Consider the following 13,040-nt stretch of genomic DNA (forward strand, 5'->3'; position numbering starts at 1 on the left):
CCCCAGTAGCACCCTGACCCCCCTCCCGTCATCCCCCACAGCTCCCTGCCCCCCCAGCACCCTGCCCCCCCAACACCCTGACCCCCCCAACACCCACCCCCTGCCCCTGATTCCCCCGTTCCCCCCCCCATCAGCACCCTGACCCCCCACCTCCTGCCCCCCCAGCACCGTGAACCCCGACCCCCCCTGTTCTGTCCCCCCCAGTAGCACCCTGACCCCCCTCCCGTCATCCCCCCCAACACCCTGCCCCCCCACCTCCCACCCCCCCAGCACCCACCCTCCACCCCTGACCCCCCTGTCCCCCCCCCATCAGCACCCTGACCCCCCACCTCCTGCCCCCCCCAGCACCCTGACCCCCAACCCCCCCGTTCTGTCCCCCCCCCAGTAGCACCCTGACCCCCCTCCCGTCATCCCCCCCCAGCACCCTGACCCCCCAACACCCTGCCCCCCCCAGCACCCTGACCCCCCCACCTCCCACCCCCCCAGCACCCACCCTCTACCCCCGACCCCCGTTCCCCCCCCATCAGCACCCTGACCCCCCCAACTCCTGCCCCCCCAGCACCCTGACCCCCAACCCCCCCTGTTCTGTCCCCCCCCCAGTAGCCCTCCCAGCACCCTGACCCCCCACCTCCCACCCTCCACCCCTGACCCCCCTGTGTCCCCCCCAGCAGCACCCTGACCCCCCCTTGTCCCCCCCCCTCACCCGTCCATGGCCTCCTCGATCTTCTTCTTCCTCAGCTCGATGAGCTCGGGGGTCTCCATCCCCGCGGGCACCGAGGAGAACCCCCCCGGCGTGATCAGCCCGCTGGGGGGGGGCACGGGGGGGGGATCAGGGGGGTGGCACCAGGACCCCCCGCCCCCCCCCAGCACCCACCCACCCATCCATGCACAACGGGGGGTTGGGGGAGACCCTGGGTCTGAGGGAGGTCCCGGGGGGGGGTCCCAGGGGGTTAGGGGGGTCTAAAGGGGTCCCGGGGATGTCTGGGGGGGGTCGCAAGGGATTGGGGGGGGGTCAGGAGGGGTCCCGGGGGGGGCCTAGAGGGAGGGGAGGTCTGAGAGGGTAGCGGGGGGGAGGGTCTCAGAGGGGTTGGGGGGGGCCCTAGGGGGCAGGGGGGGGTCTGAGGGGGTCGGGGGGGGTCCCAGGCGGTTTGGGGAGGGGTCTAGAGGGAGGGAGGGGTCCGAGGGGGGGTATTAGGGGGGTACCAGGGTTCCCAGGGGGTTGGGGGGGCCCTAGAAGGAGGGGGGGTCTGAAGGGGTCCCGGGGGGGGCCCTAGAGGGGGGGGGGGTCTGAGAGCCCCTAAAGGGGGGGAGGTGTGTCAGGGGATGCCCCAGATGGTTTGGGGGGGCCCTAGAGGGCAAGGGGGGGCCGGGGCTGTCAGGGGGCTTGGGAGGGTTAGGGGGGGGCCCCGGGGGGGTCGGGAGAGTCGGGGGGTCCAGGGGTGGTTGGGGGGTGACCCAGAAGGAGGGGGGGGGGTCTGAGGGAATCCCAGGGGGGTTGGGGGGGGGGGTCAGGGTGGGTCCTGGGGTGGTTTGGAGGGGTCAGGGGGGGTTGGGGGCATCAAGGTGGGGTCCCAGGGGATTTGGGGGGTCCCGGGGGGGTCTGGGCGGTGGGAGGGGGGGGGCAGGGGCCCCTAAAGGGAGGGGGTGTCAGGGGGTGTCCCAGCCAGTTTGGGGGGGGCCTAGAGGGGGGGGGGGGGTCAGGGGTGTTGGGGGGGTCAGAGGGTCCGGGGGTGGTTGGGGGGACCATGGGGGGGTGGGTGGTGTCTGAGGGGCTCCCGGGGGGGTCCCGGGGGGGGGCTGACCTGTCTGCGGGGGTGATGAAGCCCGTCTCGTCCGGCTTCTCCTCGTCGCTCTCCTCCTCCTCCTCCTCCTCCGAGGATTCCTCGTCCGAGGGCTCCAGCTCCCCCCACGGCGTCCGGTCGATCTCTTCCTCCTCCTCCTTCGTCTGGGGGGGGCAGGGGGGGTCAGGGGGGGTCAGGATGCTGGGGGGGGGGGGGGGGGATGGTATATGGGTGCCGGGGGGGGGGATATGGGTGCCCAGGGGGGAGACACGGGGGAACCAAACCATGGCAAGGGGGGGGGGGGGGAGAGGGATATGGGGGGGGCTGGGTGCTGGGGGGGAGCAGGGGGGGTCGGGGGGGGGGGCATGAGGGCTGGGGGGGAGCAGTGGCCGGGGGGGGGTCAGGATATGGGTGCCAGGGGGAAAATGTGGGTGCCCAGGGGGGAGACACGGGGGAACCAAACCATGGCAAGGGGGGGGGGGGGGAGAGGGATATGGGGGGGGCTGGGTGCTGGGGGGGGAGCAGGGGGGGTCGGGGGGGGCTGGGTGCTGGGGGGGGGTCAGGGTGCCGGGAGGGGATGGTATATGGGTGCCGGGGGGGGATATGGGTGCCCAGGGGGGAGACACGGGGGAACCAAACCATGGCAAGGGGGGGGGAGAAGGGTATGGGGGGGACTGGGTGCTGGGGGGGAGCAGGGGGGGTCGAGGGGGGCTGGGTGCTGGGGGGGGGGTCAGGGTGTGTTGGGGGGGAATGGGTGCTCAGGGGGGGGTCAGGGAGGGGCATGGGGTTGGGGGGGGATCAAGGTGCCGGGGAGGGGCGGGATGTGGGTGCCCAGGGGGGAGATATGGGGGAACCAAACGATGGGGGGGGGCAGGGGGGAGGAGGATATGGGGGGGGGGTCCCCAAACTGCTTGGGGAAATGGGTGGAGGGTACAAGGGGGTCCAGTGGCTGAGGGGGGGGGGGGGGGGGGGGTCAGGGCGAAGCGGGGGGGGCAGGATATGGGTCCCCAGGGGGGAGATATGGGGGGGCTCGAACATGGAGTGGGTGGGGGGAGGGATGGGAGGGGTTCCCAGAGCGCTTGGGGAAATGGGGGGGGGTCAGGGTGCCCGGGGGGGGGGTCAGGGTGCCCAAAGGAGACCCAAATATGGGGGGAGGGGTCCGGGGGGGCTCCCAAATTTCTCTGGGGGGGTGGGGGTGGGGTGGGGGGAGAGGTTTCATGGGTGCCCTCCCTCCGGGGTGACATAGCTCTGCAGACCCCCCTATAGGGGGCCTGGGGGGGGGCCGGGGGGGGCCCTAGAGGGAGGGGGAGGTCTGGAGGGTCCAGGGGGGGGTTGGGGGGGGGGCCTAGGGGGGTCCCGGGGGGATTGGGGGGGAGCCTAGAGAGCAGGGGAGGGTCTGGGGGGTCCCAGGCAGTTTGGGGGGGCCCTAGAGGGAGGGGGGAGCTCTGGGAGGGTTGGGGGGGGGACCGTAGAGGGAGGGAAGGGTTTGAGGGCGTTTGGGATGGGTCTGGGGGGGTCGGGGGGGTCCCGGGGGGGTCCCCGGTACCTGGAACTCGGCGGCGTTGGTTCCGAAGACGTCCCCGTAGAGCGGTTTCCCCGTCTCGTCCACGGGGGGTTTCCCCCACCCCCCCGCGTGGTACCCGAAGGAGCAGCCCTGCCGAGGGAGGGGGAGGGGTGTCGGGGGGGGGGGGGCACAGAGCCCCCCCCCAAACACCCCAACCCTCCAAAACACTCTAAACCCCCCCAAACCCCCCCCAAATCCCCCTGCACCCCCCAAACCCGCTCAGGTTACCTGAAGGAGCAGCCCTGAATATGGGGGGGGGGGGGGAACGGGGAGGGGGGGGAACAGAGCCCCCCCACCCAAGTGGCCCCCCCCATTGTGACACCCCCCCCCAGCTCCCCAGAGCCCCCTAAAATCCCTCTGGACCACCCCCCCAGGCCCCCCTCCCAGGAACCCAAAGGAGCAGCCCCTGCAGGACCCACGTACCCACAGGACCCCCCCCCCCCCAGCGTCCCCCCCCCCAAAGTACCCCAAATTCCACCCCCCAAGCACCCACACCCCCCCTCCCCACCCTGAGCCCCCCCAGACCCTCTAATATCTTCCCAGCACCCAAAGCCCCCCCCCTGCATCCCAAATGCCCCCCCCCCCGGCACCCAAAGCACCCCCCCCCAGGCCTCCAAATGCCGCCCCCCCACCCAGCGCCCCCCCCCAGGACCCCAATTGCTCCCCCCCCCCCCCACCCAGCGCCCCCCCCTCACCTCGGGGATGGGGGAGTTGAGCCCCGGGATCTTGAGGTTGGGGTAGGAGGGGGGGGGGCCCGTAGCGCTGCATCGCGATCAGCCACGGGGGGGGCACCTTGTGCGCATTCTGACAGCACCGGGGGGGGGGGGGGGGTCAGCACCCACCGACCCCCCCAGCACCCCCTAAACCCCCTGACCCCCCCCAGCACCCACCGGTACCCACAGACCCCCCCAGGCACCCCCCAACCCCCCACAGCACCCATGGGGGCTCCCAGCACCAAAGGGGACCCCCCCAGCACCGGGGGGTGGGGGGGGCAGCACCCATGGGGGCCCCCCAGCACCCCCTGACCCCCCCCCGGCAGCCTCCAGGGCACCCCCAACTCTGGGTGTCCCCCAGCCCCCCCCCCGTGCCCCCCCCTCACCGGCCCCACAGGCATCCCCAGGGCGATGCGCAGCCCCCCCTGCGCAGCCCCCCCTGTGCCCCCCCCCGGTGCCCCCCCCCTCACCGGCCCCACGGGCATCCCCAGGGCGATGCGCAGCCCCCCCAGTGCCCCCCCCCGTGCCCCCCCCTCACCGGCCCCACGGGCATCCCCAGGGCGATGCGCAGCCCCCCCTGTGCCCCCCCCGGTGCCCCCCCCTCACCGGCCCCACGGGCATCCCCAGGGCGATGCGCAGCCCCCCCGGTGCCCCCCCCCCCGTGCCCCCCCCTCACCGGCCCCACGGGCATCCCCAGGGCGATGCGCAGCCCCCCCCGGTGCCCCCCCCCCGTGCCCCCCCCTCACCGGCCCCACGGGCATCCCCAGGGCGATGCGCAGCCCCCCCTGTGCCCCCCCCCCGGTGCCCCCCCCTCACCGGCCCCACGGGCATCCCCAGGGCGATGCGCAGCCCCCCCGGTGCCCCCCCCCGTGCCCCCCCCTCACCGGCCCCACGGGCATCCCCAGGGCGATGCGCAGCCCCCCCGGTGCCCCCCCCCGTGCCCCCCCCCTCACCGGCCCCACGGGCATCCCCAGGGCGATGCGCAGCCCCCCCTGTGCCCCCCCCGGTGCCCCCCCCTCACCGGCCCCACGGGCATCCCCAGGGCGATGCGCAGCCCCCCCTGTGCCCCCCCCCGTGCCCCCCCCCTCACCGGCCCCACGGGCATCCCCAGGGCGATGCGCAGCTCGTCACTCAGGTCCCCCGGCTTCTTCTCCTTCAGCCGCGTCTCAAACTCCTTCCCCTGGGGACAAGGGACAGCGGGGGGGGGGGGGTGTCACCGCGGGGGGGGGACACACAGAGCAGGGACAGGGGAATGGGGACAGTGGTGGCACGGCTGGGGGACAGGGATGGCCCTGAGGGACAGAGGGACGCTGTCAGGGGACACGGGGACATCCCTGAGGGACAGGGGGACAACCCTGAAGGACGTGGGGACATCCCTGAGGGACAGGGGGACACGGGGACATGGACAGGGGACACGGGGACATCCCTGAAGGATGTGGGGACATTTCCAGAGGAACGTGGGGACATCCCTGAGGGACAGGGGAACACAAGCAGGGGACACTCTTGGGGGACAGGGAGACATGGGGACACCGTTGGGGGACAGAGGGACATCCCTGAGAGACTGGGGGACACGGGCGGGGGACACTCTTGGGGGACAGGGGGACAACCCTGAAGAATGCGGGGACATCCCTGAGGGACAGGGGGACACGGGCAGGGGACACTCTTGGAGGACACGGGGACATGGACAGGGGACACGGGGACATCCCTGAAGGACGTGGGGACATTTCCAGAGGAACGTGGGGACATCCCTGAGGGACAGGAGGACACAAGCAGGGGACACTCTTGGGGGACATGGGGACAACCTTGAAGGACGTAGGGACATTGCTAGAGGGACATGGGGACATCCTTAGGGGACAGGAGAACATGGGCAGGGGACACTCTTGGGGGACAGGGAGACATGGGGACACCGTTGGGGGACAGAGGGACATCCCTGAGAGACTGGGGGACACGGGCGGGGGACACTCTTGGGGGACATGGGGATACACCTGGGGGACAGGGGGACACGGGGACAACCCTGAAGGATGTGGGGACGTTGCTAGAGGGACATGGAGACACCCCTGGGGGACAAGGGGACACTGTCAGAGGACATGAGGACATCCCTGAGGGACAGGGTGGCCCCATTCGGGGACATGGGGACAACCTTGAGGGACACGGGGACCTCTGAGGGACAAGGTGGCCCAGTCACAGGAGGGGGGACACGGGGACACCCCTGAGGGACAGGGTGGCAAGGGGGGGACCCCACCTGGGTGCTGGGGGCGGGGGGGGGCACCCAGAAAGGGACAGAACCCCGCCCAGGTGCCACCTTAAGGTGACAACTCCTGGTGGCACCCAAAGGTGACAACTCCTGGGGTGGGAGATGCCACCTCCTCACCCCAACCCTTGGCTGGGGAGGGGACAGGAGCTTGTTGGGGGGCACCTATGGGTGGGGGGTGGTGGGGGTGGCACCTATGGGTGAGGGGGTGGCACCTACGTGTGGGGGGGCACCCATGGGGGGTGGGGGCACCCATTGGAGGTGGGGGTGCCACCCACGTGTGGGGGTGGTGGCACCTATGGGTGGAGGGCACCCATGGGGGGTGGTGTCACCTTCGGGTGGGGTGGCACCCATAGGGGAGCGGCTCCCATGAGTAGGGTGAAGGCATTCAGGGGTGGGGGGTCACCCACGGGGGGCACCTATGGGTGGGGAGCACCCATGGGTGGGGGGGTGGCACCCATGGGGGGTGGTGGTGGCTCCCATGGAAGGGTGGTGGAACCTATGGGGGTGTGGTGGTGGCTCCCATGGGTCTCCCATGGGTCACCCATGACAGGGGGCACCTACGGTTGAGGTGGTGGCTCCCATGGGTGGGGGGTGGCACCTATGGGTGGGGGGGCACCCATGGGTGGGGGGGTCACCTCGTAGTAGAGGTCCCCGTGGATGGTGAGCTTGGGCTTGGTCTGCCACTTGAAGAAGGCGTCGTGGAGCTTCTGGTAATCGATGTCGATTTTGCCCATTTTGGGCCGAACCTTCTCCCGCATCTTGGACTTCATGGTCTTCTGCTCCTCCTGAGGGGGGACACGCAGGGACAGGAGTTGGGGACAGCCAGGGTGGCCCCACACACACCCATGGGGGCACCCACGGCTTCTCAGGGATGGAGCAAGGGACAGCCACAGCCTGCGGTGTCCCCAGAGCCCTGGGTGGGCACCCATGATGTCCCCAAAGACCCTGGTGGCCAACTAGGACCTTCTCAAAACCCCAAGTGGGCACCCGCGATGTCCCTAAAGTCCCAAATGCCCACCCATCGTGTCCCTCAAGCCCCAGATGCCCATCTAGAACCTCCCTAAATGGGTCCCCCTGGTGTCCCCAACGCCCTGGGTGGGCACCTACGATGTCCCCAAAGGCCCTCATGGCCAACTATGGTCCCCAGAGACCCAGGTGGGCACCCATTACGTCCCCAAAGACTCTGATGGCCAACTAAGACCTTCTCAAAGCCCAAAGTGGGTACCTACAATGTCCCCAAGGCCCCTCATGCCCACCCATCATGTCCCTCAAGCCCCAAATGCCCATCTAGAACCTCCCCAAATCCCAAACCGGCCCCCCTGGTGTCCCCAAAGCCCCAGGTGGGCACTTACGACGTGTCCAAAGGCCCTGATGGCCAACTAAGACCTTCTCAAAGCCCCAGGTGGGCACCTACGATGTTCCTAAAGTCCCCGATGTCCAACCATTGTGTCCCTCAAGCTCCAGATGCCCATCCAGAACCTCCCCAAACCCTGACCTGGAACCTCCCCAAATGCCCAGATGGGTCCCCTCGCTGTCCCCAACAGCCCAGGTGACACCGGGGGGGGGGGGATGTCCCACCTTCTCCTGCAGGGCCTCGCGCATCTCCTGGATGCCCGTGCGCTTGATGAAGTCGGGCAGCTCGAAGGGGGGCTTCTCGATGCCCCTCTTGCCCTGCAGGTACTTGCGCTTGAAGCACCAGTGGCGGGGGACGGGCACCGAGTTGCGGGTGGCCTTGAGGTGCACCAGGAGCTTGGGGTCCTGCGCCGTCACATCGTGCATCTCCACCACGTCCGGGCGGGCCACCAGCTGCGGGGACAACCAGGGGACACGGTGGGTTGGGGACAGGGGGAGATGAGGACCTCAAGGTGGCACCAGAGAACTTCATGGTCGGGTATAGTGCACCCCATGGTGGCACTGGTGGCCCCAGAGAGCTTCGTGGTTGGGCACAGGGACCCCATGGTGGCACCAGTGGCCCCAGAGAGCTTCACGGTTGGGCACAGGGACCCCATGGTGGCACCAGTGGCCCCAGAGAGCTTCACGGTTGGGCACAGGGACCCCATGGTGGCACCAGTGGCCCCAGAGAGCTTCACGATTGGGCACAAGGACCCCATGGTGGCACTAGGGACCCCAGTGGGGTGACAAGAGGAACATTAGGGGACCCAGGGTGGCACCAGTGAGCTTCATGGCGGGGCACAAGGTCCCCAGGGTGGCACCAGTGGTTCCAAAACGAAGACCAGGCACCCCAGGGTGGCACTAAGGACCCTGGTGGGGTGACAAGATGAACATCAGGGGACCCAAGGTAGCACCAGAGAACTTCATGGTTGGACACAAGAAGCCCATGGTGACACTAGTGGCCGCAGAGAGCTTCACGGGTGCACACAAGGACCCCAGGGTGGCACTAGGGACCCTGGTGAGGTGACGAGGGGAACACTGGAGACCTCAAAATGGCACCAGAGAACTTCATGGTTGGACACAGACCATCCCAGGGTGGCACTACTGTCCCTGAGAGTCCCAAGGGGAACATCGGGCACCCCAAGGTGACACCAGTGTCCCCAAGAGGCTCCGAAGGGGAACACTGGGCACCCAAGGGTGACACCATTGACTGCCGGGTGGGCACAAGGATCCCAGGGTGGCACTAGTGTCCCCAAGGGCCTCGAAGATGACCTCAAGGACCTCTAAGGTGGTGCAAGTGTCCCCAACCGGGCTCCCAGGGGACACAGGTCCCCCACCACCGCTGTCCCCACCTCTGGGTGCCACCCGCCACCCGTGCCCACCGTGTCTCTGCCCCCCAGGCGCCCCTGGGGACAGGGAGAGGGCGCAAGGAGGTGTCCCCAAGGGTTGTCACCTGCTTCAGCTCGGCCACCGTGAAGCGGTTCATGCGTCGCAGCTTCTTCTTGGAGAGTTTGGGGACCTCGGGCTTCTTCTCCTGCGGGGGACAACGCGGGGTGACACCCACCCGGTGGCACCCAGCCACCGTCCCTGTCCCCTGTCCCCACCCCACAGCCCCTCCTGAGGCTGTGTCCCCAACCTGGAGTCCCTCCTGTCACCCAGGGCCACCCAGAGACTGTCCCCGCATCCCCGTGGCCACCTCCAGCAGCGTCCCCACCCCACTGTCCCTCCTGTCACCCGTGTCCCCACCCTGGAGCCCCTCATGTCCCCCACCTCGCACCCATGGTCAGCCCAGGGGACTGTCCCCATCCTGCTGCCCCTTTTGTCACCCCCGTCCCCACCCCAGAGCCCCTCCTGAGACCCCTGTCCCCACCCTGGAACCCCTCCTGTCCCCCATGTCCCACCCATCATCACCCCGGGGGACTGTCCCCACCCCAGAGCCCCTCCTGTCACCCGTCCCCCCGCCAGGGCCCCCTCACAGACTGTCTCCATCCCAGAGACGCTCCTGTCACCCCCCCAGCCCCAAACCTGTGTCCCCAAGCGCCCCAGTGACATCCCCAACTGGGGACCAGCTCAGCGCCACCCCCCGCTGCCCCCCCCGCTGCCACCCTCCGCTGCCCCCCCCGCTGCCACCCCCTGTCCCTGTCCCCATCCCCCAGAAGGGGGGGGGGGGGTGTGTGTCCCAGTGTCCCCCCCACCTGCTCGTCCTCACTGCCCTTGTCCCCGTGTCCCCCCCCCCCAGTATCACCCTGGTGTCGTGTCCCCCCCCAGATCACCCTGGTGTCGTGTCCCCCCCCAGGTTGTCCTCGCTGCCATTGTCCCCGTGTTCCCCCCCCGTGTCATCCCAGTGTCCCCCCCCACCTCCTCGTCCTCGCTGTCCTTGTCCCCATGTCCCCCCCCTCCCCAGTGTCCCTCCCCCGGTGTGTCCCCCCCACCCATTCATCGTTGCTGCCCTTGTCCCCATGTCCCCCCCCCAGTGTCCCTGCAGGGTCCCCTGACCTGCTCATCCTCCCTGCCTTTGTCCCCATGCCCCCCCCCCCCAGTGTCACCCCGGTGTCCCCCCACCCCGGTGTCCTGGTGTCCCCCCCCTCTGCTTGTCCTCACTGCCCTTATCCCCGTGTTCCCCCCCCCGGCGTCACCCCGGTGTTGTTCCCCTCCCTGCTCGTCCTCGCTGTCCTCGTCCCCGTGTCCCCCCCCGTGTCCCCCCCACCCACTCATCCTCGCTGTCCTCGTCCCCGTGTCCCCCCCCCGTGTCCCCCCCCGTGTCCCCCCACCTGCTCGTCCTCGGAGCTGTCGTCCTCGCTGCCCTTGTGCCCGTCCTCGAAGCCCTTCTTCTTGGGGACGGTGGCACTTTCGGGCCTGTCCGCCTTGTCCGGCTCCTTCTCCTTGTCCTTCTTCACGTCATCCGTCAGCTGGGAGGGGGACGGGGGGGGGTCAGGGACACCCCAGGGTGCTGCCACCCCCCCCAGCACCCACGGGTGCCCCCCACCCACCCCAGATGTCACCTTAAAAACCCCAGACGTCACCTTAAAGATGTCAAAAATCACCCCCCAAAACAGAACCTGTCACCTGTGGGTGCAGCTGGTGACATCTGGGGACCCCCCCGAAGGGCTGTCACCCCCCCAGCACCCATGGGTGCTCCCTGCCCCCCCCAGCACCCATGGGTGCCCCCCACCCACCCTAAGTATCACCTTAAAAACACACAATATTGCCCTAAAATACAGAATTTACCGCTTATGGTACACATAAGTGAGACTTATGGACCCCCCCGAGGCGCTGCCACCCCCCCCAGCACCCATGGGTGCCCCCTGCCCCCCCCAGCACCCACGGGTGCCCCCCACCCACCCCCAAATGTCACCTTAAAGATGTCAAAAATCAGCCCCCAAAACAGAACCTGTCACCTGTGGGTGCAGCTGGTGACATCTGGGGACCCCCCCGAGGTGCTGTAACCCCCCCCCAGAACCCATGGGTGCTCCCTGCCCCCCCCAGCACCCATGGGTGCCCCCCACCCACCCCAGGTGTCACCTTAAAGGCCTCAAAAATTGCCCCCCAAACCAAAATCTGTCACCTGTGGGTGCAACTAGGGACATTTGAGGACCCCCCCCGAGGTGCTGCCGCCCCCCCCCAGCACCCATGGGTGCTCCCTGCCCCCCAAGCACCCATGGGTGCCCCCCCCCCGCAAATACCTTAAAAGCCTCAAAAATCCTCTTAAAAAACACGAAGTTGGGGTCGTAGATCTCGGGCTCCTCGGTGATGTACTCGATCTCCACCGGGGGGGGGGCGTCCCCGGGGGCGTCGGGGTCCCCCTGGGCTGGGGTGGGGGGGGCCCCTTCCCGTGTCCCCCCCCGGCCCCGCTTCTTCTTCTTGCGGTTGCGGCGCTTGCGGTTGCGCTGCAGGGGGGGGGGAACGGGGACACGAGATTGACACTGGGGACATGTGGGTGAGATGGGCCCCCCCCCCCGGAGGCCCCCCCACCAGCCTCAGCCCCTCTCCGGGACCCCCTGGGCAGAATCAGCCCCCCCCCCAGGAAGGATCAGGCCCCCCCCTGGGGACACCCCCTGGCAGGATCAGGACCCCCTTGGAGACCCCCCCACCAGCCTCAGGCCCCCCCCCAAAGAGGATCAGCCCCCACCCAGGGACCCCCTGGGCAGAATCAGCCCCCCCCCCAGGAAGGATCAGGCCCCCCCCTGGGGACACCCCCTGGCAGGATCAGGACTCCCCTAAAGACCCCCCCACCAGGATCAGATCAGTCTCCCCCCAAGGAAGCATCAGGCCCCCCCGGGGACCCCCGCCGGCAGGATCAGCCCCCCCCACAGGATTAGCACCCCCCCTAGAGACCCCCCACCAGGATCAGGACCCCCCCAGGAACCCTCTGAGCAGGATCACCCCCCCCCCCACAGGCTCAGCACCCTTCTAGACACTCCCCCCCACCAGGATCAGACCCCCCAGGGACGCTCTGAGCACGCTCAGGACCACCCCCCCAGCCTCAGCCCCCCCCCCGTGACCCCCATCCCTTGGGGCGGGGGGGGGGGGGGCCCCCCATCCCCACCTCCTTCTTGGAGAGCCCGGCATCCTCCTCGGCCTCGGAGCCAGCCGCCCCCCGCAGCTCCGTCTCCATCTCCTCCTCGGCTGGGGGGGGACACGAGGGGTGTTAGGGGGGGGGTCTGGGTGCTGCCCCCCCCCCCCCCCCCCTCCCCCTCCAGGGACACCCATGGGTGCAGGGGGGTCAGGGGGGGCTCACCCGAGAGGCCGGGGACGGTGACCAGCTCCTCCTGCCGGATCTCCTTCAGCTGCAGGATCTTCTCCAGTGCCTGCGGGATCTTGGGGCCCACGGAGGGGTCTTCCGGCTGCGGGGGGGGGAAGGGGGGGGGCCATCAGGGGACCCAGGCGTCCAGGGGAGCCCCCCCCACACCCCCCGGGTACTCCCCTCCAGCTGGAAAAAGCGGGTGCCCAAGAGACCCCCCCAAAAAGGAACCCAGGAAACCCCCACCCATCAGTAGGATCCACGTGTCTGGAAGTGCCCCCCCCGAGAACCCCCCCAAAGAAAGACTACCCCCCCAAAAAGGGAACCCACGTCTCCAGGAGAGGCCCCCCAAAGCTCCCCCTCCCCCACCTAGAAAAGATGGGAGCCCAAGAGACCCCCCCAAAAAGAACCCAGAAGCCCAGGAAACCCCCACCCATCAGTAGGACCCGTGTGTCTGGGAGCGCCCCCCCCGCTCAGAGAACCCCCCCCAAAGGGACACCCCCCCTAAAAACAGAACCCAAGCGTCTGGGGGAGCCCCCCCACAACCCCCAGGTACCCCCCCCCAACTAGACAAAAGCGGGGGCTCAAGAGACCC

The 13,040-nt window shown here is 69.5% G+C and overlaps 1 protein-coding gene across 1 annotated transcript; it reads right to left on the bottom strand.

Annotated features, from left to right (window-relative positions):
• Window positions 1-703: 703 nt before the first annotated feature.
• On the bottom strand, window positions 704-12,548 carry SF3B2 (splicing factor 3b subunit 2; the record flags this gene model as incomplete). The annotated part of the gene is given in 13 exon segments (XM_074167756.1): window positions 704-805; window positions 1,803-1,945; window positions 3,328-3,435; window positions 4,041-4,100; window positions 4,102-4,149; window positions 5,149-5,238; window positions 6,948-7,097; window positions 7,891-8,118; window positions 9,158-9,238; window positions 10,476-10,613; window positions 11,388-11,591; window positions 12,251-12,330; window positions 12,443-12,548. Coding segments are annotated over 13 exon segments (1,538 nt in total), but the record flags the coding sequence as incomplete, so codon positions are not given.
• Window positions 12,549-13,040: the final 492 nt, after the last annotated feature.

The sequence above is a fragment of the Numenius arquata genome, unplaced genomic scaffold (genome assembly GCF_964106895.1).
Source record: "Numenius arquata unplaced genomic scaffold, bNumArq3.hap1.1 HAP1_SCAFFOLD_1662, whole genome shotgun sequence".
Taxonomy (NCBI): domain Eukaryota; kingdom Metazoa; phylum Chordata; class Aves; order Charadriiformes; family Scolopacidae; genus Numenius; species Numenius arquata.